Source organism: Diabrotica undecimpunctata, chromosome 8 (assembly GCF_040954645.1).
Source record: "Diabrotica undecimpunctata isolate CICGRU chromosome 8, icDiaUnde3, whole genome shotgun sequence".
Lineage (NCBI taxonomy): Eukaryota > Metazoa > Arthropoda > Insecta > Coleoptera > Chrysomelidae > Diabrotica > Diabrotica undecimpunctata.
In genome coordinates this window covers 127,932,672-127,960,660 of record NC_092810.1, presented here as the reverse complement: position 1 = coordinate 127,960,660, position 27,989 = coordinate 127,932,672, and the positions used below count along the sequence as shown (strand labels likewise).

Here is a 27,989-nt window from a genome sequence, read left to right as displayed (position 1 = left end):
TGTTCATATTTCTTCTATAAGCTGCTGTAATGCCATTATGGTATCGTGACCACCTTCTTTATATAGTTCAGCTGGTAGATTATATATTCCGGGTGATTTGTTTCTGGCGTTGGTGGTTTCTCTTCCCTCTCGTCTCTTCATAGTTCTTTAGTTCATATTCTTTTCATAGTTCATAGTATCTAATTTATATATCCATTGAATTTATTTTCGTAGAAACTTCTCAAAAAAGTTATAGTCCTCATACAAATATTTCTCGAATTTTTTGAAGCAATGTATGACCATTAGCTAGCCATTTACATCTCCATTTTTGGTGATTTTGGATTGGAATAGGTAGAAAAAGTGTAGCTGAAAAAAGATTTGTAAAATTCAAATGCAGTTATAATAAAAGAAATATATTTTTATAACAATTTTAATGGGCAACATCAGAAGCTTAATCAGTACAGCTCAAAAACCATATAAATAAAGCAGGGGTGAAAATTATTTTGGACTTCAGACAAGGTGTTCCAACTTATCATCAACATGAAGGTGACGAGTTATACAAATATTTAATATCTTAATTGCAAAATTATAACTAAGTTCTAAGTAAGACCCCATCACCTGCTTTATTTAGGGTGGGTCGAAAACAAAAAGGCCAAGGAAATATTTTTTTTTGGAAATTCAATATTCCAGTAACTAACAAAAACTGATTTAACAACAGCTAAATGTTAAAAAAAGAGTAGAGTGCCGTGATGAATGGATACAACTCTACATTTTCTTTTCGACATGTTAGCAGACTTCAGTGGAAGTTCTTTTAATCATCACAGAAGCCGCCACTTGTTGCTTATAATGTGCTTATGTTATGATTAAAGCGTTGTAAACTTTTTGCCTCGTACTGGAATAAAATTTCCAAAAACACTTTTCGTCCCACCCTATATCATTTCAAACTTAACATACACATCAAAAAATCAAATATACATACAAACATTAGACTAGAAAAAAAATTAAACTTTCGTTTTCTTTAATTATACAGTGAAATTTTAGCGTGCAAATTTTTATCATAGAAAGTACACAACACTGTCTAAAATCCAGGAAATTAAAACTGACGAAAATTAAATATAAAATTCTAACTCAAACTTACGTTTTTTTGTTTAGTAAAAATCTCACATTAAAATATAGCCCAGGTAAACACTCTTACTTTACAAAGGGTCCAAATGGTTTTAAAATTTGTTTAAAACTTTCAAGAAACGTTGAATCATCATAGTTTTCCTAAGATCTTTAAAGATTATCTATCATAACTGTGTTAAGTTAACTACGTTTGCGACCAACTTTCACACAAAGAAAATTAAACAGCATTTTTCAGTTTCAAGCTACATAATTAAGTCTGAAAGCATTTATAACTGAGATTCAGAAGATATTATCAATTGTCATTACAAACATTTTTACAATATCACGTTCTTCTAAAATAATATTACTTTTTAAGACGTTCGCTGCCACACGATTTTATAATAACGTATCCCCCCCAATATTTTGTTTAATACATGTTTGACATATTACTTAAAAATGTTTTTTCCGTAAGCCTTCCGAGAAAAAATTGTCTCACGGAGTCACGGAGAGGCACAAAAAAGAAAAGACACCCAATACTTTTAACACATATGTGAAAAAAGCCTTATTGCATGTGTAGATAATTTTTTATTTAACTATTGCGTACACGCTGCTAAGAGATAAATTACGAATGACGTGTTATATCATAGTTGGCGTAAACACATTACTTCTTAATCATCGCACATTCAGTCTAAACTCAAGTTTTGGGTAATTTCCACCCGTGAAAATGCAACTAATGTACTAAGATGTCCCAAGATATCACATTATGACAAGATAATGAATCACTTTGCTCTGCGTGTTATTTATCACATACTAAAGCCAGATGTCTTATACTCTAGTGGAATATTGATTCTCAACAAACGAGATGAAACAAACAAATCTACGACTGGGAGAGGAAAATTCCCAGAGAATTTGTGGTGTGTGAGATAGCGGAAAATAGACAAAACACAAATAAAACAACTCAATCGTTTTAAAAATGTTTTCACGGGTAAATACGTCTTAATTTTTTTTTATTATGAAAGGTGTTTTGCACCATGAATCATCTCCCAAGAGATTAGAGAAACAACAAAGAATTTTGATACAAGTTTTAAAAAACTACGTGACGCAGTGAGAAGAAAGCAGATACATATTTGGTGCACGGCGCAATGATTAGATTCTTCATCGCGATAATATGCCAGCACATGAATCATAACTTGCGCAACAGTTTTTGGCAAAACTCAACTCCGCCAGTCAGCGTAAAGTCCTGTAGGACTCTTTTATAACTCCTACAAAGGAATAAAAAATAAATGAAAGGGAATAAAGCGATAGAAAACTAAAGGTAAGACAAGTAACCCAGGGAAATAAGCTTTTTTTCGTGACACTTGTCCGGCCAGGCAACCGACAGTTGTTTTGAGTGGTATGGACCTCTGTAACAAGAACACATATGTTTCCTGCAGTCGATTCTTTGGACTTAATTAATTATTAACAAATTAAGGCCAAAAAACGGTAAATTTTCGCTCTTTTGTTCTATCAGCAAAAAGTAGAGCGTTTGAAACAAATTTGAGAAGAGAATATAAGTCATACAAAAACCTTCAAAATGTCGTTTTCTAAACGTTCATACCCTTATTTGTTGCTTAGAAAGTTGCAAAAGAAGTAAAAAATTTCGGTTTTTTATAAATGTTAATGACTTTTTTTTAAAATAAACTTATAACCTGTATACTAAACACAATGTTGAATCCTGTGGTGCTTAAAATAAGGTCAAAATTTTAAGTCGATCGGTCAAACAGTTATAGGTATATTAAATATACGGATAGATTCTAAAAGAAGAAGATTTATTGTATTCATTTTATTTAAAAAAAGTGAGGAATAATAATTTTAAATATTGCAAAATAATTTGGCAAAAGCATGTCAATTTTGTGCTTATAAACAATTAGAATAACTTTTTAACGATTGACTGCAAAAAACTGATTTTTTCATATTTTGACAGCCTGAATCTTTTTACAAATTTAAAAGGATAAAAAGTTGACCTAGGACACTTTGGGACGAAGTTAGTGACTTTTTGTTATAAATTGATAACAGCTTTGTTTATAACAATTAAGAGAAATTATTATGGTCATCTGAAAGAACATACTTTAAGGTTTTAATGTGAAAAATATGAAAAAGTGTTTGCATTTTAATGAAATCGTTCACAAAGCTTAAAATTGTGGTCCTGAAAATTGGTCGGCTTTAAAACTAGTTAGAGCGCAGAGAGGGAAGGTGCTGTTTCTCTGTTTCTTGTTCATAGATTTCGACGTTTCTTTTTTAATTACTATGTACTTTTTGCGTACATTACGAATATGCATTATTTAAATAATTAGGTTGTTAAATAAACCATCTAATTTGTTTAAACACTTTTTTTTCAGTTTTTATTTGTTTTTTATTGATATTTTAGGAAAATTTTTATTGTAAAAAATAAATATTTATAATTAATATATACTTCTTTAATAAACTTCGTAAATATTTTATTTATAATAGATTTGATGAAAAAAAAACAATTCTTTCTACTTTAAAGTACTTAGTAATATTTCTTTAAAAATAAAAAATCTCAAAGAAAAATTTAAAGTTTTCCACAATGGAAAAATCATTTCAATGAAAAAATTTTCATGGCAACCTATTTATTTATTTATTATTATATATTTATTTTACACTTCTTAAACAAATTATAAAAAAATATATTTTGTGTTTCAAAATTATTTTCTTTTAATAATTTGAATTATTCTAAGACGTTATTCTTGTTTTTTTTTCGTAAAATACTTACTTTAGACATAAAATGCAAATAAACAATTAAAAACATCGAATTTAAAAAACAAAAAATATGAGGTTGAAAGTTTACAAAACAGATTTAAAATGCGAAGGTCCATTTTGATTTGATGTAGCATAAGTCGGTTTAAAATATTCATTAACAAATTAATATACCGTTGCGTTTCAGGATATATAGACTTGACAAACATCTAGACTTTAACGTTTAAAACACATTGTATATTTTTTACCCATAAACTGAATCTTATTTTAATCGAAAGAATAAATAATATGCTACTTACAGTAAAAAGTTAACCCAAAGTTTACCACGGGAAGCTGTTTATTTATAACAATTTTTCAACGAATAAAAAATTGCATTTGTGTTTGAACGATTTGTTATTTTTTTTTATATATTAAGCAAGTACCCGTGGTATACTTTGGGTAAACTTTTTACTATAATATTGCAGCATCATATTCTTCTGATTAAAATAAGATTAAGATTGTGGTAAGAAATAAACACTGTGTTTCAAACGTTAAAGTTTGGATGTTCATCAAGTCTATATATTCCAAAACGCAACGGTATATCAATTTGTTTATTTTTAAACTGACTTATAACTGTATATTTTAAACTGACTTTTGCAATATAACATCGAAATGAAATTGAGCATTTTTAAACCAATTGACTTAAGCTTTCATCTTGTATTTTTTGTTTTTTTTTACATCTGATGTTCAACCTATAAAAAAATGGCATCGAAAAACGCTAAAATTGCTTTTTTCGGCTATTTTAGTAGTTTATTTGACCTTTACGTTTAAAGTAAGCGTTTTACATAAATATCATAAGAATCATTTTTGACTTGAAATAACTCTGAAATTAAAAAAAAAATGTTATAACATAAATAGGTTGCCATGGAAAATTTTCGGAAAACTTTTGAGCATAGCATATTAGCATCATAATAATATAGATTAAAACAAGTTTCAGCATGTGGGTAGGAAATTGAACTTTTTCGACAAAAGCCACACGCCTAGCATGCTTAGCAAGAAATAAAATCCAGTTTATCTGGAATTATACATTTTCCAAGAAATGCATAAACCAATAATATTTTTAGAAATAATTGAATGGGATAATTTTTTTTTTCATAAAATCTATTATAAATAAAATATTTACGAAGTTTATTAAAGAAGTATATATTATTCATAAAATTTTTTTACAATAAAAATTACCTCAAATATTCCGAAAAAAAAATTGTTTAAACAAATTGGATGATTTATTTAACAACCTAATCATTTAAATAATACATATTCAAAATGTACGCAAAAAGTACATAAAAATTAAAAAAAAAAAAACGTCGACATCTATAAACAAGAAACAGAGATACAGGTAACAGCTCCTTCTCCCTCCTGCGCTCTCACTAGTTTCACAGCCAACCAATTTTTAGGAATTTTGAATCTTTGTGAACGATTCCATTAAAATGCCATCTTTTTCAAATTTTTCACGTTAAAACCTTTAAGTATGTTTTTTCAGATGAGCCTAATAAGTTCTCTTTATTATTATAAACAATAAACAAGCTGCTATCAATTTATAAAAAAAGGCACTAACTTCGTCCCAAAGTGTCCTAGGTCAACTTTTTTAATTTTAAATTTGTAAAAAAATTCAGGTTGTCAAAATATGAAAAAATCAGTTTTTTGCAATCAATAATTAAAAAGTTATTCTAATTGTTTATAAGCAAAAAATTGACATGTATTTGCCAAATTATTTTGCAATATTTAAAATTATGTTTCCTCATGTTTCTTAAATAATATTAATAGAATAAATCTTCTTCTTTTAGAATCTATCCGTGTATTTAACATACCTATTTAATTTCTGACTGATATTGTTGCAAAAAAATTTAATTTGGGATAAACAAAATAAATACCTTTTAAACTTTTTGACCGAAATTTTTGACTTATTTTGCAACTTTCTAAGCAACAAATAAGGATGGAAACGTTTAGAAAACGCCATTTTGAAGGCTTTTATATGACTTATAAGTTTCCTCTCTTCTCAAATTTGTTTCAAACGCTTTACTTTTTGCCGATAGAAGAAAAAAAAACGAAAATTTACCGTTTTTTTTACCTTAATTTGCTTATTTACCTGGTCTAAAGCCAAATATCACCAAACCCAACAAAAAATAAAGACAAATAGTGACAAAAGGTAAAAAATGGCTTTGGAATCAATTTTATCCTAGCAGACTACGTGATTAAAATGCTTTAGACAATTCAAAAACTCATTGAAACCAAAAATCTTCTGATTTTCATTTACAACTAGTAATTGTTTTAAAAACTGTTGGCAATGATCAGAAATATGTGCTATATAGTTTTAATTTCTTAATTACAGTTATTTTAGAAGTGAGTTAATGAGTAAGTCAAATATGCAATAATAATTTTATATTGTAATTGATAGCCTTACTTAATAATTGATAGTAGCATTTTATTATTTTACAGTGTTATACAATATCTTGAAATAGTGTTTTACAAATTTTAAAACCATTTACAGTTTCGATAAACAAAGTCCCCTAGTTATAGTAACATGTGCGATACAAAATTGTAGATTAATAGTTAAAATTAAGGTATTCGGTAATATCTAGTAAAAGTGAAACACCCCTGCAAGCGGAACAAATATAAAGGGTAATTATTACCTATAATAATAGAAACTTGCACACAAAAATAAACAATAGCTTTTTCATATTAGAATATACATAGAAATGCCAGAGAACACACACTCCACTAAACCTATAATAGTTCTATCGGTTTTCGTTGAGAGTTCACCATATTGAGCTTTTAATTTAATAAAGTGTACAAAGTTTAAAAATTATCACTTCGATATGGCATATTTGTTTACCTAAATAAACACACCAAGACCACATGATTGATTGTTCTTTCTTACTATTTATTATATATTTTTAAATATATCCCTGCATATATCATCAATCAAATTTTAATGATCTAAAGGTATTATACACATTATTAAATCTTATGATTGACTAAAATGCGTGTACAACAGGTTAAAAAGTTATCAACAATATCTCACTTAAGTATAAATATAATTTATGAACACACAATACTAAAAACAGACTAGTCTGTAACTATTGTGAAGCAATGGCCTAATCCAACGTAAAAGTTTAAATTATCACTAGAGTGCTCGTTGCTATTTTTGAAGAGTCTGTTTCTTTATTTTCTTGTTTAACACCAGTTCAAAAAAATTGTAGAAGTGCTACACTAAGTCGATCCTTTGCAAGTTGTAGTGCTACACCACTCTATTCCATTGAGGAGAGGACTTTTTATCAAAAAATAGTGTCAGCCATTTTTTTCGAACAGACATTTTGTAAACAAACAGGTTAGTTTAGTAATATAAAAAATATAGATAATTAATATAAAAAATACCAAAGAAAGTCTAGTTATTGAAAAAAATAAACTGCCACAACTAGCAAATCAATTTTTTTAATCGATTGTTATTATGGTACCAGTACGAAAATGAACAACGGAGCGGTGTTGTTATGGAATATGTAAGAGTGATACATCCTCTAAGTCATTTAAAGAGAGTACATATATTATTTTATAAATGTTTTAAAGCCTTTATTTCTTTATAAACAGTGTTATTTCTTTATTAAATAAAAAAATATTTATTTAATAAATAATAAATATTATGTATATAATATATAAATTATAAATTTATAAATCTGTCTGTACGAAAAACATGGCGGCTGATGAAAAGTCCTAGTGTAGCAAAAAAAAGTGTAACATCAGTGTAGATAAATCAACACCTGCTTCTGAGAGTAAATCTACATCTACACTCGATACTTTCGTCTTGCGCAGTATCATCCAACCGAGTTTGACAACTAGATATGTTTTTTACAAAAAAATATCTTTTTCTTTTTAGTTCAATTTATATTTAAAAACTTTTTAGTAAATTAAAAAACCGTGAAATTCTTACAAATTTTAATTTAATATTTTATTTTGTGGTTTCCTTTAACTAAGAGTTGCTTTCATTTTTGAGTCTGATTCTGACGAGCAAGACGAAATGTAGTAAAATAGCCTGACTTAAACCGCAACTCAAATGTTAACTACACTAAAACGGTCATTTTTTTAGTAACACAGCCATGATTTTCGTTTCACTAGCCAGTGTAGCCTACACTCAAGTACACTTGAAAGTGCCACACCAGAAAACAAAGGAACAAACCTTTATGTATTATGATAATGTGAAACAAATATTGAGCGTACATTGTTGTCACAATGTTTTATTTGGAATGTTTTTACTTTTCGAGTTGAGTAGTTCTGCCTTCTGCCTCTAATATCGGAATAGGAGTCAGGCCTGGAACATACTTCACACTCGATTGCGATAACCTAGCAACAAAAATAGTTGCAGAGAGATTGAATCTTTACGTCCTTCGTTATTGCTGGCTATGTTGTTCGTAAAACCAACAATTCGTACTCAGCGAGTGTATAAAAGGTTATTCGGAAATAGAGATAGTATAGAAATATATAAACCTGGGACACGAACTTGACAGCAACTAGAAAATTAAGATACATATTTAAGAGTAATATGCCCATTTCATCATCATTTTAGACTTTTGACCAATGTTTGTTAACAGTTACGACGTACGAAATCGAAACTTCAGTAAACAATTTTAATCGCCGTGGGAAAATGGAAGGAACCGAAATATACGACTACCTAACGAATTGCCGAGTCATCTGGTAAATAAAGAATGGTAAACGAAGAAGAATGCTAAACGAAAAAGAATAGACAATGCCCAATATTGGAGGAACCAAATCCGAACGGAGGAAGTCTTAATTAGAGGCCAACAAGTGAGAACTGTATAAGTGAGTCTGCGGGGAAGGAAAAAGTGCCCGGCTGGTAGTGTCGCGGTTCTAGGAGCGATGAGGATCTTCCCCATGCTATCTGGAGCAGGAACAGGGTTCCTCTCGAGTTAAAAAAGTTTACTTTTTAGTTCCAACAAAAGGGGAGACAAGGAGCCTCCTTGTTGGCAGTATATGGATAAGTGAAGGGAGTGTTGCTCGGCCTTACAGCGGCCATTCTGCTTCCGGAGCGCTAGATAACAGAGGAACGTTTGATTTATCAGGTAGGCGTTCGGCGCAAACAGGTGTAAAAAGAAGATATTGGAATGGCAACCGAAAACTTAAAAAAAAGATGTAAAGAAAGATTCCCTATCTACTTGACAGATGATATAAAAAAGTGATCTGAACAAACTGAATCTAAGGAGCTCAGACAGGACTCCTTTTGAAGCCATGTTCAACATTAAAAAGATTATTCCTTTAGCCACCGTGCCAAGTCCGACACATCAGATGAGACTATGTTTTTTTTTATTAGAACTTTTTATCTTAGTGTTTTTCCTTTCCTCAACAGCTTGCAGCAGTTACTGTATTTATAAGACATCATCTTGGGGTTGTGGAAACCCCATTTTTTATTGCAGATTTGGATTCCTCATATAAAAATAAGTAACTTTTATAAGGAACATTTTGTCGAATTGTTGATAGATGGCATTATAATAGGAAAAAACTATTTACCGTGATACTCTAGGAAAATTATAGAAACAGTTTAATATCTCGATAAATACACTTCCAAATGGAAAAACAAAAGACACTTGTTTAATATTTTTCAAAAATCGATCGAATGTTACCAAACACGACCACGCACTTCGAAATCTTAAATGGAAAACCACATTTTTATTGCAAATTAGGATTCTACGTGAAAAAGTAAATAAGTTTTATCTGATTTTTTTTTTGATTGGCGATAGATGGCGCTGTAATCACAGAAGAATATATACAGATTAGAAGTCTGCAAACTAATTTTTATGGTACTGAATACAGTTTTATAAGAATGTTTTGTAGAATCAGTCTTTATCATATAGGATCTCTTTTTGAATAGTTTGTTTTATTAGATTTTTCTAATATACCAAATGTTCTTGTCCATTGGGCCGCTACGCGCTCGAAGAGCCGCAGTCCTTTGTATATAATAACCGATACTTTATATATACTTTAAATATAACAAGGCATTTACTCATTAAATTTCACAAAAAAAAAATTAAAATTCGATACTGAAAAAAATGCCCAAGGAATTGAGAAGAAAGAAACTACACAAATTTTACAATTACAAGCATCTATCATATAAAAATATTTAGAAATGTTAAGATAGCATAATTTTCTACTAAAAACTGTTTTATAATCTGATATATTTTCTACACTTGCTTAGACTGATACAACTTGTCTCATTTAAATAATTCTCATACTGTATTGGCTGTGTACAATATAGAAACGGGATTACTACTCTATAGACAAAATACTGTTCGTCCTTGGTGGAGATTAAAATTTCATATGACTCATTAAAGAGTAAAATCAGACTCACTTGTTCAATCAATTGATGAGCCTTAGCTCAAAAAGGTAGATTATAATTTCGTGTAATTTGACATTCGTAGGGAATTACGAATTAATTAATTATAAAATGTATATGTGGGAACAACAGATCATATGAATATTATATGTACAATAAACAGAAAAACAAAAATTGATCAAGGTGATACAAATAAGTTTGTTTTCGTAAATGTATTAAAAAAATGTTTTGAACCATCATTTGCTTCTATTTAGGCACACAGTGATCATTACATAAAAAGTTAATAAACATCTATACTATTTTGGTCCAGCATGAGGTTCAGGGCTAAATTTATTATTAGACATTAAAGAATGCAATCCAAAGATGAATCTATGATGCATAAGCATAAGCCACAGGTGACAACATATAAAAGTTGCGCACATGAGTAAGATATAAGAATGAGAACTAAAGGATCTTTTTAGAGTGTTAAGTTTGCGCATTCAAAATAAAAATAACGAAAAGTAAATGCCTTGTACCCGTTACCATTATTACTAATTTTTTATTATTTAAGTTACAGAACTGTATTTCTTACTTCATATAAGGACAAGAGAGCTGAATGTACTTGTTCAGCAACAAATTTAACAAGTCAAAAGAGATTGCCATCTGAGATTGCATAAAATATTATCTATGTAAAAGTTCTGAGGAAATAAAAGCTTCAATCGAATTTTAAAAACACTCAGAAGATTAAGAGTGCAATGCAAATAATTGAAATTTCCATACAAGCGAAGAAAATATTTTTCTAAGATTCCGGTGGAATTCTATAGATGTTGAGAATTTTATATACCAGACCTTCCGATACAGGAATAAATAAATGAGCTTCACCAAGCCGCGAGACCTTACATTTCACAGTATCACTCATCCACTGAGCTATCGAGCCGACGCCTTGGGCATTTTAACAGCAAGAAAATATACTTAAGCATTGTATTTGTATGGTTTGGAAACCAGTGAAAATTGGTCGAATAGAGATACTGTAAATTTAGAAAATATTAGTAAATCTGAGAAACCTGTAGACGTATGGAATGAAATACATACATATATGCCTATAATTCAACTTTAATAATCATCCTAAAGCCACAATTTATGGATTTTGTTTATTACCAAAAAGTAACATTCGTGGTTTGCACAATTTTATCCAGAATGTTTTACTGGAGACTTAGTAATCAGTAGTTCTAATACTGAAAGCAATTAATTTTCTAATAACTTTATTCGATTTCAATCAAAAATAAACTAACAAAAGTATGTTTTCATACTTCACCAGTCATTAGTTCCTTCACAAAGGACTCACACTATCACGATTATTATAATATAATTATTTGAATGGCATTGATTGATGGAATTAGTCATACAACAATTTATACAACATAATATCTAAAAAATAAAATAAACAGTAATATATTTAATGATATTGGGTTTCACTTTTGATTAATCACATGATTCCCATATATTTAACTGCATAAAAGGCCGAACTAACTAAAATCACGAATCATCCCATGAAGTCACTTTTTATAATTACTGCAAACGTTTATTGTGAAAGTTAGGTAAAATAACGTATTTTTGCCTCGAGGATAAACAACTCTACCCCTTGTTAAAGGATCGGAAACTCTCATTCAGTCATTGGCGTACTTGACAGTGGAAGAAGATGTGAGTTAAGTGTTAGTGGTATATCAGACATATATGCGACGGTTATTATCACTTTTTATGAGAGAACCGACGAAAGACGTTTAGAAAGATTACAAATATCTAGGGTAAAAACTAAATATATTAGTTTTTACATTTAGGAGTAAATGACAAGAGCTGGCTTTGTTAAAAAGGCAATAATTGTTTCCAACCTCTTCTAATGGAGACGGCACTTAAAGAAGATTCCCACTAAAGAAGATATGCCATATATGGCATAGAGCATAAAATTATCAGGAATTAGTATGTATATCGGATAAAAGGATAAATTGGTCTAAACATTATTTTTTACTTATGAGCTATACTACAATATAGTACATATAAATGTTCCCAATATAGCAGGAACAAATCTATATTGAAAGTGTTGATGATTTGACCGTCATTTTAGCATGTTATGATGTTTTGAAACATGGCAGTTTCCTAAAGGTAAAGGTGATTGTTAACATTTTACGGTTATCATCATCTTTCATACGATACCAGCTCTAGTCGTTGACAGTTACACAAAATTTTGCTCACAGATCACCAGGCATCCCATACACGACAAATCCAAATGTCGGTTCCAGGCATTGTTCAGCGTGAAACAAATAAATACGAGCCCTAGCAAATATATGTTGGAACAAGCAGTTATTTTGCGAATATAATGCCAATTTACCGAAATCCTTTTATTTAATTTTTTTTAATTGTAAATATGAAATTAACAACATTTTTTATGATGTATGGAATTATTTTTGCGGCTTAATTCTATATTTTATCTTGATTACTATTTAATTAATTGTTTGATAATCGAAAACTGCTGACAACTAAATATTGGAACATTTTTTGCTTTTCCTCAAGTTTCTTAAATTTTATCAGCCTGACGCAAAGAAGTATTTGAAATCAAACATACGACTGGGTAGTGCGTTGTCAACAATAATTGTAACGCGTCATTTGAGTATGTATAATTAACCGCCAGTTTTATTACGAGGAAAATATAATAATGGCACGTGGAAAACCTACTTACCCAAAAATTCGAGAAATTATTATTCATCAGCACCATAAAGAGAAAACAATGCGTGAAATTTCCAGTGAATTGACTGTAGCAACAACTAATGTATTTAATATAATTAAGAAATATGGTGAAACTGCCAGTATTGAAGTTCACGACAAAAGCTCAGGTCGTCTAAAAGCTGTTTCTCAAAGGAGTGTGAGGCATTTAATTAGAATATGTAATGCGAGAATAAGAAATACACTACGAGAAGTAACTGATAGGTGGAATAGAGAAACTGACATGGATGTTTCCAGAGAATGCCGTAGCAAATATATCCACAAAAGCGGTCTTAGTTTTTATACGGTATGTTTGATAGGTTCTTCTTTACGATATAAATTTTATTTTTTTTTGACTTTTTTCGAGTAGGCCAAAGAAAAACCATTGTTGAGGGAAACTCAAAAAAGGAATCGTTACATTTGGGCTAAATCAAAACTTTCATGGATCAAACATAACTGGAACAAAGTTATCTATAGCGACGAAAGCAAATTTGAGGTCTGCCTGGGAGACTATTGAAAGCGTGGATTCGGGAAAAAACAGAAACGTTCCGTAAGAATTGTCTCAAAAGGACTGTAAAATTTGCACAGGGCATCATAGTGTGGGGTTGTATGTCGGTCAAAGGGTTGGGAACTTTACATTTTATTGAAGGCATAGTAAACGCAGCCAAATATCAAGATATTCTTGAACATTAGTTTCTACTAAGTGCGGGAAAGTTATATCCATCCGGGGATTTTATCTTTCAGCAGGACGGAGCCTCATTTCATACGGCTAAATCTACAAAAACATGGATGGGAGAACACGACATTCAAGTTTTGTCACATTCTTCTAGCAGCCCGGATCTTAATCCAATAGAGACACTTTGGCACAAAATGAAACAACGCCTAAGAAATAACCCTCAGCGTACTTTACTTTGCCACAACCACGTGCTAAATTGTAAGAAATATGGGATAGTTTCACCCCTGAATTCTGTGAAGGCCTAGTTGATACAATACCTTATAGAGTTCAGGCTGTTATTCAAGCTAAGGGCGACGTTACGCATTATTAATTTTCATTTTAATTTGTTAAAAATTCCTTGTTCCAATATTTAGTTGTCAGCATTTTTTGATTATTAAACAATTAAATAGTAATCAACATAAAATATATAATTAAACTGCAAAAGTAATTCCATACATCATAAAAAATGTTGCTAATTTCATAATTCCATACATCATAAAAAATGTTGCTAATTTCATATTTACAATTAAAAAAAATTAAATAAAAGAATTTTTGTAAGTTTTGCAAATAACTGCTTGTTCCAACATATAGTTGTTAGGGCTCGTAGTTCATTAACGTGATTTAATATTATATGACAAAACCAATAACTGAATTATACTGCAAAAATATTAGAGACATCAACTTACATTTTACTTAAAAAGTCATTGTTTAATATAGTAATATTCTTGCCGATGTACAAATAACTTATATGAAGTACATTAGTGATCTCCTAAAATTGTTCCTAAAGATAATTCATAAGAGAATCTACAAGCTGTGCGAAAGTCAAATTTCCCCAACCAGTTCGGGTTCACAAATGCTGTTGGTACTAGAGAGGCTTTGTTCTCAGTAGAAGTCTTATTCCAGAGATGCAGAGATGTCAACTGCGACGTATACGCATGTCTGGTTGATTACGAGAAAGCGTTTGATCGAATACAGCACGCCAAAATGATGCAAACACTAAAAGAAGCAGGAATTAACAACCAAGATCTGAAAATAATTAGAAATCTTTACTGGAATCAGACAGCAAATCTCAGAGTTGAAGGTGAACACACTGACTATGTCAAAATCATGCGTGGAGTGAGGCAAGGCTGTATTTTGTCACCACATGACACCACAGTATTTGCGGACGACTTAGAAGGCCTACAAGTTAAATCACATATCACAGTCAACAATATGGACTCAATATAAACGTTAAGAAGACAAAGCTTCTGATAATAAGCAAGAAAAGGATAACAGAAGGTCAACTCTACGTCAACCAATCCCCTGTAGAAAGAGTGACGCACTACAACTATCTTGGCACCATAATAAATAAAGAATGGACCAACAACCAGGAGATTAGTGCACTCATCGGAAAAACTAGATCCACCTTCAATCTGATGGGGGCCTTCTTCAAGAGTCACAACCTCTCTCTTGATACAAAAGTAAGAATGCTGCGATGCTACGTCTTCTCTGTCCTTTTTTATGGTGTTGAATCGTGGACCTTGAACGAAGATATGTGCAGAAAACTGGAAGCAGAAGAATGAATAAGAACCGAGAGGTACTGACCACCATCAAATCTTGAAAGTTAATTCTTCGGACATATTATGCGAAATGAATCCAGATATGCTCTCCTTCAAGGAAAAATATTTGGAAAACGAGGTCCAGGAAGAAGAACATCTTGGTTAAAGAAAATCAGAATCTGGTTCAATACAACATCTGTGCAGCTTTTCCGCGCTGCTGCAGATAAGATAAAGATTGCCATGATGATCGTCAACATTCGTAACGGATAGGCACATCAAGAAGAAGATATTAATGTACGTTTCACATGTTTGCTACACATTACAATTTGTTATGAGTCCTGATTCTAGAGTTTATAAAATCTCTAGAATCCGGACTTTCGTATGTATAGCGCTAAATAATGCAATTTTAACACTTCTGTTACTCGATTAATATATTTGGAGAACGCACAAAAGAGAAAGACAGTGTACACAAATGGATAGCTATATCTCGATGATAAATTCTGTAGCAATACTATTTTGTTCAAGCACATCAGTAACTTCAAATGGATATTTTGTTTTGTTACTTGAATAATTTTAATATTTTCGTAACAAAACAAAATAATTTGTTTGATTTACTCTACAAGCTACGCTGGTTAGGTTAACGTTAGAAAATAAAAGAAAGTATTCTGTTATGTCAATAGCTCAATATGATTTAACGACAGTTTTAATGAAACTGGAAACGGTTTTTACTTGCCCTAAGTCTTTTACATCATTAACAAAATTTGCATATCAAATGTCACAACACTGGAGCTTTTATACTGCACAAGTAAAGATTTAGGTGACTCCTGTTACTTGAAACAATTATTGGGTATTTATCTCTAAATATACAGCATATACATAGTTCATTGCTTTAAAATAATTAGGCATCTGGTTACATTTTTATATATTTATTTATTAACATATATGCTGGCGAAACTGATTTAGTTGCAATTAACAGGATGTTATTTGGTATAAAGTATCAACAATGTTAAAATGTAATGTAAAAATAGAAAATTTATTTTACAAATTCGTTAAATACTAAATTTAACACACAGAGCGTCTTCTTAATTTTATTTTACATCTATACATTTATTTCCATTTAATCTCTTATCTTAAATCTGATAACTATTTCCTTGCGAAATAGATTTTACACTAAGTTTTAAAAGCAGCAATTTAATTATGGCTAAAAGTTTGATAATAATACTAATAGACATTCCGTAATACTGGATCAATCTCAGCTTATGAGTCAAGATAGATTGCTAGGCTGATCACACAGAGAGAAGAATAAGCAGTTTAGTCTGTACATGTTTGCTTGATAAACTTAGTAATCTAATGTTTCACACACACACCCTCTTGATCGTATTTTTACTGTCTATAAGATAGTACTATCCTCAATTGCGAATTAATTTTACATGACTAACTTTTTTTAAAATAATGAACGTCACTGTAGCATGCAAAACCTTATCACCACACAGTGATTTTTTCCTTCTGAGGTTTGAATTGTGCACGCTAAAAATCAAAAGAATCTTGATTCTAGCCTACTTGAATGCGTATTCCATGGTTTTGGTCATACACAGTGATTTTTACCTGTATCATGAACACAGTACGAATGACGTATAATACCTATAGACTCGGCCAATGGTGCATATCGTGTAATAAACAAGATTCCCTTTGTCGTTGTTTATTGTCTAGATACGAAGTTGATGAAACGTTCATGACTTTTTATGAAGTTTTCACATAATCAAGAAATCGTTTTGTTTGTATATACGTCATTGGTTGTGTTTGTCATCATACGTGAAAAGCAAATTTGTTTTAAATTTTTGAAAAGCAAATTTGTTTTAAATTTTTGACGGCACTAATTTAATATTTTAGTAAAATGCCATTTAAGTGTCTTGTTTGTAGTCAAGTTTGCGGAAGTTTGAAAAGAGAAATATTATCAGGTAAGTCATTTTTGAAATGTAGATTGTTTTTTTTTTAATGTTTTATAAATATTAGGTTATGTGTTGATTTAGTTTATTTAATAAATAAATTATTATACATTATACTGAATACTTAATTTTAATTGTTTTGGTTTTTTATGAAAATCATTCAAACATAATTTTTCTAACTAGTTTTTTTTCATAGAGTTTCTTTTTACGAAGAAAATAAACTCATAAAATGAACGAGCAGGTCATTGTTGTAGTAAACATACCTTCTACCTTTAAGCGATAGGTCCCTATGACACACGATTATATAGTAAGCATTGCTGACTATTGGGTCTACATATTATACATTGCAAGGTACATTCACAGCTTTAGGTCGAGCGTCCACGAAGCAACAGTTTTAAAACTACGGCCTGAGACCGACTATTCTCGCAACTATTTTCTTACCGTCGGCAGTGTAAATGTACGAAGATTCGCCCACGAGGTGATCTGTTTGAAACTAGTTTCCCACTAGTTTTCAACAGTTATTTTAAAACAGTTGTGTCGTGGGAGCTTGACCTTAATCTTCCCTCTGTGCGAGCGGCAGCCGTACCGTTAGCGTAACGGGTACAACCAGGGGACTACAGCTAACTATTATTACCCCAGATTTTATCTGACATATTCTTGTTATGCAGATTATTTACCTGAAGACTTTTATATAGTTTAAGTTATCAGGCTACGAGTTTCCATCTCAGAGTAATACATAAAAAGAAGTGATCTTTGTAAAAATGCGTTTCATTTTTACGATATGTATATTAAAATGAAAAACCACTAAAAAGTACAACTTTTATTTAATACAAACAAAACTTAAAATAATTAAATAGCCAAAAACATAATTGTCATAAAATTATTATTTCGTCATACATCTCGGACATTTTCCTTAATTTAATAGATAAAATGAAATCGATATTTTTAATTTACAGAAAGTACTTAAAAATTAACAACTTGAGATTACATAATTTATAACTCTATTAAAGGTATATAGGTGGCAAGCAGTTTATCTTTAGAATTTTATATTATAAACATCCGTCCAAGTGGAAGCATCAATTGTTTGTCTCTGTCAAAGAACTATCGCCCCAATGTTAAATCTTGCAACGAATTTAGTACAATTAACTTGATGTCTTCAAAAATTTTCTCAATGCATACAAAAGAAGTACGGAGAGAAATCGCCGTAAGTCTTATTCGTCTCAAAGCCTAAGATGTTGGGAGCCATCTCCATAGGCTCCCCAATAATCGCCTTGCCAAGTTAATCTGGAAGGAAGGCCCTTAGAACGTCCACGAAGAACGATGATGGGGCTACCCACTGACTAAAGAGACGAACTGTAATTAACGATCAAGAAATCCTAAACAATGTGAACTCCGACATTATGAAGCAGTTTAAAGATCCTAGACCAGATGAAATAGAACTACGACAACTAGGAGAAGATCCAGAAATCATACTAACAGAAGTAAGATACAGCTATAAATACAGCTAAATCCAAAAAGGCACCCTGTTCGGATAACATTCCTGTTGAACTCATCAATATACTGAATGAAAATAGCATTCAAAATATGGTTAAACTTTTCAATGAAGTATATAAAAGTGGTAATATGCTTTACGATTGGTAAACAGATTACAGATCCTCGAGTATGATAAGCCATACTCTTGAATTCTTTCCCTGAATTAACCATGACAGAATTAGAAAGAAATGCGAAGAAGGCCTCGACGATAGTTTGGTTTTTGCAACGCTTTTGGGATACGAGAACCTAAGCTGACAATTGAGACATACGAGCAATGGAAAATTTATATTGGAGGCAGCAGACAAATGCCAAATAGAAAGTGGAGTGGTGCAGGGATGCGTTTTGTCAACATTACTCTTTAATTTATATCCTGACAGGATTTTTAAACAAGCTCGTAGAAGTTCAAGCTTCTGGCATAAATGAGTACCGGATCAATATCAGGTATGCAGATGACACTGTAATTTTATTACCTACGATAATCTGCAAGACCTCCAGCATCTTGCCAACTGTATCAGCAAAATAGGGTGGAAAATTGGTTTGAATGGTCAACCAAAACGGAAAAATGAATCCGTTGCGGAATTTTTGGTAACCGACAATTGCGAAGGTGATTTCTTAAAAACAACAATCTCAATCAATCTTTTTTTATCTTACTTCAGCAGATAATTATTAAGCTAAATATATCCGTGTGGTTTGGTAGTTTTTACAATCAATGTTGGCACGTAATTATGTTTAATTAATGTGTCATAATAGATACACATATGTCATTGAGAAACATTTCAAATACAAAATACGTACCACAAACAACAGGATGCTTCCCTTGGGGCATTTAATATTTAGAGTTGAAGACTAAAGCAACGTTTTACCCCGCAATATAATAATGTTAAATCGTTCATTTTTACCAACCACTTCCATAACCCCTACGATTTATGCATCATTACTAAGAAGTTTATTTTGTCAAATACCAAAAAGTTGTAAATAATTTTAGAAAACGCTCTTGTGCGGTCCAAATACTATTTTAAAATCTACTAACAAAACCATTTAACTAGTTTAAAAGTAATGTTTTAATAGTGGAGTGTGCAACTGGAAAAAATCAAAAGGATCAATCAAAATAACAATTCTACAAAATAATCAGCTAACAGTCTTAAAGTAAATTATATACTGATAACTGAAAAAGGTGCCGTGGACCCAACCCTTGCTCCGCCACTGTAAATTCGTTATGTACATACACAGCCTATAAGTAACATGTAACTTAAAAAAACATATTAGAAAATAATGTGTTCTATGTGTTTATATAATGTTTTTGAGTTCCGCGATCTAATCCGTGTGACAACCGTTTTGCTCAATTCATCCTATAATACAATTTATTATATTTATTATATATATATAGCTAGCTAATCACTGATAGGTTTTGTTTTAGAGTCAAATGCTGATTTTAATTAGTTGGATTATAAAATTAGCATTGTAGCATATCTCTTGTATTGAGAATTCGCTATATAAATCTAGCAATAACAACAAGATTTAAAATAATACAAAATATACACTAATCTTAAATTACAAATAATAAAATAATGGGATATGAAATAAATTATATATAAAAAAGTCATAGTTTAGCTAATGTGTTACAAAAAAAGTGACCAGTCTGTGAGAACAAACACTGAAATACAAAGAAAACAACACTTAAATTTAAATTCTAGTTCTTCCTTATTTTATAAATCAAAACATAAAAATTAATTTTTTGTGGAAAAATTTTTCAAATATGGATAGTCATAATCAGTCAATGAGTGCTGAATTACATTTGATACAATATTCATTGAGAATATCTATTTGCATCAAATTAAAGGTTGTAGATCCTCTAAGTTTAAACTGCAACATTCCGGTCTTGGAACCTCATGGAGTGAATGCCCATGTATTTAATAGCTAAAGCACTGTCATCTAAATTATGAACGTTTTTGTTACATTATAATGTTAAAGTTTTATAAGCAGATAATTGCTATTTAATTGATTGCTAAAAATGTGAATTCCTTTCTTTTGATGCACAGTAAAATTGTTTTAAATAAACTGATACAACGTAATATCGAAAGTGTCGATAACGGCACGAACCAAATTGTTTTAACCTGTATTTTCATGTTCTTGGATTCGAAGCAATTCGACGATATCGGTCGCGTAGTTTTACAAATTATACACCTTTTGATCCCAAATTTGACACAATGTGTATTTATGTCCTAAGGAAATACTAAGATTCAAGACTGTATATCCTCCCTATATGGGGTTATCTGTAACTTTGATGAGGTTTCCAAGCTTTCGAGTCTTCCTTCATGTTAAGGCAAAGACAGCAAACAACGACACGATTTCAAGAAGGGTCTGTCGGGTCTGCAATAACGAGTATACGTGTTAATGATTTCTTTAGTCACTAACATAATTATTTGATAGCGGAATATATTGGAAAATTTTGGAAAAAGCAAGTATTAATACTTCCTTATTCAAGTTCTGAAGAGAATGGGCTTGGATTCGAAAGATATAATGTTAATAATAAACTATGTCAACAAAACAGCAAATATCTGTCTCGGACAAGATCTGCCTAAGAGTTTTCCGAGAAAGGGGTGCGTCGGGGTCGTATTCATTCACCACAACTAAAGCATCCGAAGAAGTGCAAGATGGCACTAAACGGATAACACAATGTTACTTGCCGATGCACATGAAGGGTTTCATATACTAATAGATCAAATGGTTTATGTAAACGAATCAAAATGAATAGGATGAAACTCCGAGACGCCGCGCTGTGGTGAAGGGCCTCTTCAAATTCGATCTTAGTCTCATGGAAGTAAGAATGACTTAACTCCGGTGTACTGCGAAACCCAGGTTTCATTAGTCTTCTAACACTATTTAGGACTGTGTCTTGAGTGACATTATATTCCCTAGTTTCTTGTACGATAAGAATGTACAAGAAAAAAATACAGCTTCAGTCATCCATAAACTATGGAACCGGATCTCGCTTCAGGCCATATTTAGGAAGATGAAGAAGAACTTCTAAAAGTGGTCACTTTCAGAAAGAACTAATGAAAAACTCCTAGAGAGCAGTGTTATTATTATTGAAATAATAACAATCACCAATGACTAGCTACATTTTTCTATATTGTTTTGAGAGCTTTATATATTTAAGCAGCGTACGTGAATAAAATTAAGAAAGTTAACACAATTTGGAAACTCAAAATGGAGTATTTTTGGTATCTAATAATTATACAATAAAAATACTGAAAAAAACGCAAGTCGGAGGTAATTTTAATTTATCGACTGTATAATAATAAATTGAACTCTGCTGCTGAGATGTTATCGACCACGCTTGCCAGTAAGGAATCTGTTTAAAAGTTTGCTGTTAAAATAAAGTAGAACAGTGCAACACATTTTACTGGTGAAAATATATTAATTTTAAAAAATTAACAATGATTTGCTTATATAAGAAAACACTTTCAATTAGAGTCCTTGTTAACGATCCAGTTTTTAGCCGGACATAGAACCGACTGATTAGCCGGGTTTATGGCTAGCTGTTGGTGCTTTGTGTGACACTTAACGGAAGTTGATTGTTCGATCTTCGAATTCGACCTCGATATGCCGTCGCTAGGTAGACATCAGATGATTGTTAAGAACGAGTGTATCGACGGTTTACAATAAAAAATACTTATTACGACCGGAACAGTGTGAACACATGTTCGAACACACGGGTTTAGGACGGTCCATCTTCCCAAAAGGTTCGGCTAAAGATCGGGTCGTTAACAAGAGGCTGAACTACTATAAAAATAGACAACAATTTTGTATTCCATCAGGGTGTAATATTTACCATTGATCACCTTGATTTTCAAGTTCCAGATACTGCTAGTTCACATTGTGAGGTTATCAAAGTTTTTACCCAGTTTCCAGATGTTTTATTAGACAACCCAATACTATATAATAAAAAATTTGGAAAATTAACTTGGAAAGTCATAATATAAAATAAAAAAAACGTTTACCCAACAGAAATATGTCGATAAATCAGTCAGTCACTTTAAAATTAATAAAAGACCGAATCAATAACACAGACATTGCTTTTCTCTATTATGGATCTAATCCAAAAAGGCAATAAACTTTATATTTGTGAGAGTATGGATAAATCCATGAGCAAATACATATGTAAACTTGCGATGTTGGGTAGGTATCAGTATCTTCGGTGTCCATATTTACATGACTTGATTTGTAGCATATCAATATGCTATTTAATACTTCTTTACTAACACGTCAAATAAAATCGAAAATAAAAAACATAATCTCCTCAACATATATGTCGATCTAACTTAAAATAACTTAAAATTAGCAAAATAAATTCTAAAACAAAAACCAAAATGGGAGTTGGAAACTAAAATTAAAAACTTCTCTATTTAAAGAAATGAAAATAGATTGAAATTGTTTATCAACTTTTGGTACCTTCCCAATTTCAGTTAAAGATTCAAAGATATTTTGTCGTAATATGTTTTGATCTCTTGCGTTCTGATTTTATTTATTTGCTAATTGGTCGTAACATAATCTTTGTCCAGTATACATTATTTTACAATAACTGCCCAATCTGCATCTTTATTAAAAGTATACCATTGATTAACATCAATATTTACAATATTTTACATCATCTGTTATATTTCACGACTTAGGTAATAACTAGTTATAGAATTTGAAAATATGGCGAAAGCATGATTACAAAGTATGGTTCAAAAAATATTTAAAATCAACAGAAACAAGTATCATTCTATGTCTGATGAAAGTCAAAATATTGGAAACTTCGCGCGTTCAGGGTCTTTTTGAGAAAATGCACTCCGAATATGTATAGGAATGCTTAGAAAAACTGATTAAATTAAATCTGATCCGACAGTCAATTAATAGCAAATAAGGATAGAAACGTTCACCAAAATGTTAAACAAATTAAAAGCTCTGAATATAGGTAACACCTATAAAAAAATCTAAAATCCATCCATAATATAGCTATATCTATTCACTCACAACAACGAAAAAGTGCACCTAAACATTTATATGTAAAAAGATCCCGATCTGTACGACTAACCTCCTCTCTCTACTCTCTACCCTCAACCACTATTTTAATATCCTTCTGCTATTGAATGCGGCATCGGAAATATTTTCACGAAGATTTCATGCATTTCTGGGCTTTGAATATATTATAAGTGCAACCATTTTCAGCAAGACCAGCAACACATTCTTAAAAGGAATACAAAACCACCTTTAGAAGTATCCAGAGCTGTACTAACCTTTCTGTCTAAGAAAAACACATAAATAGACATTACTCTAAATTTTTCAAAGTCGTCGATTTCAAACGTTTAACAGAAGGATTTTACTTCCTTCGAACAATAATTCAATACTAGATGATTATTCGATTGACATTCGATAAAAAACGTCTGATTTCATGTATGATGTAATACTGTGGTAACCAGTTCATTCGAGTAGCTTGACAAGTCCATTGAGTATTCGATAAGTATTTAGTGCATCCCTTTTTTAGTAGTACAAGCCTCACGTGAATGGTCCTACACGTACAATATATCGTGCATCACTATTTATTCGGTAAAATCGAATACTGTAAACAGTATCATTAAGTGTATTTCATGTGAATGAGGAGAATATATTTCGGAAATGGCAATCTGATATTTCATTACATCTGACCAAACCTAAGATCACTCCTAACTATAAAACTTAAAGCCTGTTACCGATCTACGGTACCTTTCACATGTGACACCATGTCACACGTCAAACGTCAAAATGTGTATTACGTCATATATGAATTAGCAACAACAAAGTGTCTTATAAGTTATAACATGAAACTTGGTTCGAAAAAATTTTGAAAGAATGAATTTGAATAATATGAAATTAACATGATAATTAAAAATTTATATTAAAATTTTTTGTAGTATGTGACGTTTTATGCATACTCTAGAATGAACTAGATATATTACATTCACAAATATAAGGGGTTAGTTTATTAGTTGCGCTGACCCGGCCAGTCAGCAATCTTGGACTTTTGGCCGAGAAACGCATAAGTGGCCAATACTCTACATGGAAGGATGGAACTAGAGTGAGGTTATTAGTACTTTAACTCCATACTTGTGCGATTTTCATTAATAATTACTAATTCTTGAACTTATTCATAAATTTTAAAATTTTACCCTGTGTTGACGATCCTGGCTAAATTTGTGTGTGATTAAAATGTATTCTTAGTTGTGGAGACATTAAAGATATTTGGTACAGAGGGAAAAATAGAAAAATCATTTTCGCGTTACATGAAAAACACAATTTAAGTCATTATTAGCGGAATACATGAACTGTGTTGCAGTTATTATATAAAACCTAGTTATTATCATAAAAATTATTAATATACCTTTAATAAAGAAAGCAGCGGCAAAGTACCGGACGTAGGGAGATTACACCTATATTTCTAACTATTAAAATCACAAGCATCAAAGTCCACTTTGAATTATATATAATTTCAATGTGTATGTAATTGAACGTTTATCACTAACACATTTTTTAAAGTTTTGATTGTTGTGGTTAAATAAACGTCATGATCGTATCATTCGATATATTATATATTTTAATTTTCAAGAAAAATCACATTTCAGCCATACTAATGCATTCATTGCATCCTTCCGTCCATCTTTTATAAATAGTCTCTCTCGATCCGTTTTCATTTAGTTTAAAATATGTACTCTCTGGCGACTGAGCAAAGGTAGGGCCAACGGCTCAATTTAAAAACCCAACAACAATATACACTAGACCTACACTCCCCCTATACAGCTTATACATAAAATGGTAATTATTTGTCAAAAATAATCTTTCAACATTAGCCTGTACACATGGAGAGACGTCAAGAGAGAGAAAAAGATAGAGTTCGAGGAAGCCGCGTCAACAAAAATTGGGCAATCACAGTCGCGCCACTTGCTTAGTACAGCACTAATATTTACTTCATCATATTCCTTTTTAAATATATCAATTTTTAACAGTCGGCTAGGAACATATGATTTACACAAGTGAAGTGAAATCATAATGTACATGTACACCTAAATGCCATTAGTTTTTGTATGTTTATATGGGTCAGTCAATTGGCGCACACTATGCGTAAATATATGAGATATTACAGGAGCACCACCGTCCCCATTGCACTAAACATCCTGAATCCCTGCTACTTCGGAGATCGGGGAGTCACAAAGTCACGCAGTTGGGATGTTCTCATTTCAGTTCGTCTCCGCTGAGACCTCTCATGGGCCGATCTGGCTCCGCCACGATTCATACCATTGTACCGCTGCTGATTTCCGTTGCCACCCGATTCAATTCGTTGTGGACCATTGTCTAAATCAAATTAATATTTTTTCATATAACTCTATGTACAAATAGTAGCCCAGGCTATGGGTAAAAAAGGTCGATTTCAAACACTAAATAGTGAATTTTTGAAACCTACTCTATGTTATAAAGAGCGATGTCAGGAACAACTCCCAGTCCTTGAAACAGTAAAATTTTGGGTACTGTTTATTTATAAGACTTTAAAGGGGTAAAATATGCATTGTTTGATTCAGATTATTGCAAGCCTAAGGCACGTGATGTTATAAAATATAGCCATACAATCATAAAAGTACATCGGATAAGCTTTAATTGAAGTTTTCCCATCAGAGGACATTCCTACCTAGAGTGCGATCGGGACATTAGTTTAATTAATGACAAAGCTTATACTAAAAATCCGGATGATTGGAATGAACTCCTCCGCAACAGCAGAGTGAAACCGAAACCGTTCCAAGTGGTGGACTGTGGGAAAGATATCAAATTTCTGAATTGAACTAAACATTTCTCCAAAAAGTATCCCAGGAAATGCCCAATGCCTACGAGACCTATTCGAGTGTTGGAAATCAGGAAAAATAGCCCTCAGTTTATCTTTTACAAGAATACCTATTCTGGATTATTTGCAAGCTCGCTGTTTGAATGCAAAGTTAAACGAAACCCGAAAAGAAATTTAAGGAAAGCTCATAATATCACAACTCCGGAAGATACTAGCTACAATCATCCCGAAGCTTTGTACAACGGCCCACTTCCGGTCAAAGCTGCTACGATTGCAAAGTACAAGATCTTCTCAACTTGATCAAATATTTGGAAAACGTAAACTCTAGAAAGTTCTACACTGATTTATAAGGTACTGAACAGGAGGGAAGTTCGGAGAAAGAAAAATTTTGTGACGCAGAAGCTTGAAGGTAGTAGGGAAGAACGTTCATGCTCCATGCAGGCGCACTCAATTTTTTGTATACTTCCCAAATAAAATATTTTTTTGTCTTCTCTTGATTTTTTTCTCTGTAAAACATGTAAACGTACCACTGAAAAAAATTACCGATTTATATGGATGAAATACAAAAATTTGTTTTAATTTGAAACATTAAATTTCGATTTCCATGAAAAGTGTTTTTGTGGACTCAGATTGTTTTCGCCCTGACTCCTGAATTATTATACAAGCATTTTTACAAAAAATATGGCCATTCTATTAAAGTATCGTTTTTAATATGAGCGCTGTTTATACAAAACAATTGATCAACATTAAACTCAACGGATTAAATTAATGACTTTTATGATTTTATGGCTATATTTGATAAAATCATGTACCTTAGGCTTCCCAACAATCTGAATAAAAAGTGCATATTTTACCCTTTTAAAGTCTAATAAATAAATAACCAACAATTTGTTGTTGCACGGATTGGGAGTTGTTTCTGACATCGCCCATATTAAAACACAGAGTCGACTTACAAATTCACTAATTGATGCGCATTTTTTCTCCCACAGCCTGGGGTATAGTGGTATAAATAAATCGGTGCGAATAAATAATATATAAAACTATCACTAAAACTAAAACAAGAAAGACAGTAAAATATAACAATTATTTCTACTTAATCAGCAACTTTCATATATTTAATACAAAGATAAAAATATACCTGACTCCAGATATATATATCGCCTGATAAAGGTCAATATGGATTTCAAAAATAATTTAGAATTCGCTTCCGCTAATAAACTTTATATTTTTCTTCTTTTCAGATATATAAAAATAAATAAAAAGTCATTTCCTTTCGTGAAATATTTTTAACTGTACTGGTATGACACGTTGTCCAGTCTATTTGAAGATTTCTTTTGACTAACAAAATTACTAATTATTGGCAATAATTATAGTAATAAAACATTGAAAGAAACAAGCTATCCTGGGTGAGAAACGAGAAACAAGCTATCCTGGGTGAGAAACGATC

At 31.3% G+C, this 27,989-nt stretch overlaps 1 protein-coding gene across 5 annotated transcripts in view; it reads right to left on the bottom strand.

Annotated features, from left to right (window-relative positions):
- Positions 1-371: 371 nt before the first annotated feature.
- The window catches only part of Larp4B (La-related protein 4B), a 129,227-nt gene continuing 101,609 nt past the window's right edge, over positions 372-27,989 (bottom strand). For all 5 annotated transcript variants that reach the window (XM_072541001.1, XM_072540997.1, XM_072540999.1 and 2 more), the window contains one exon: positions 372-26,061. In XM_072541001.1, the coding sequence (XP_072397102.1) occupies positions 25,895-26,061 (167 nt within the window). In that variant the 3' untranslated portion in view covers positions 372-25,894. The remainder of the gene's footprint in view (positions 26,062-27,989) is intronic.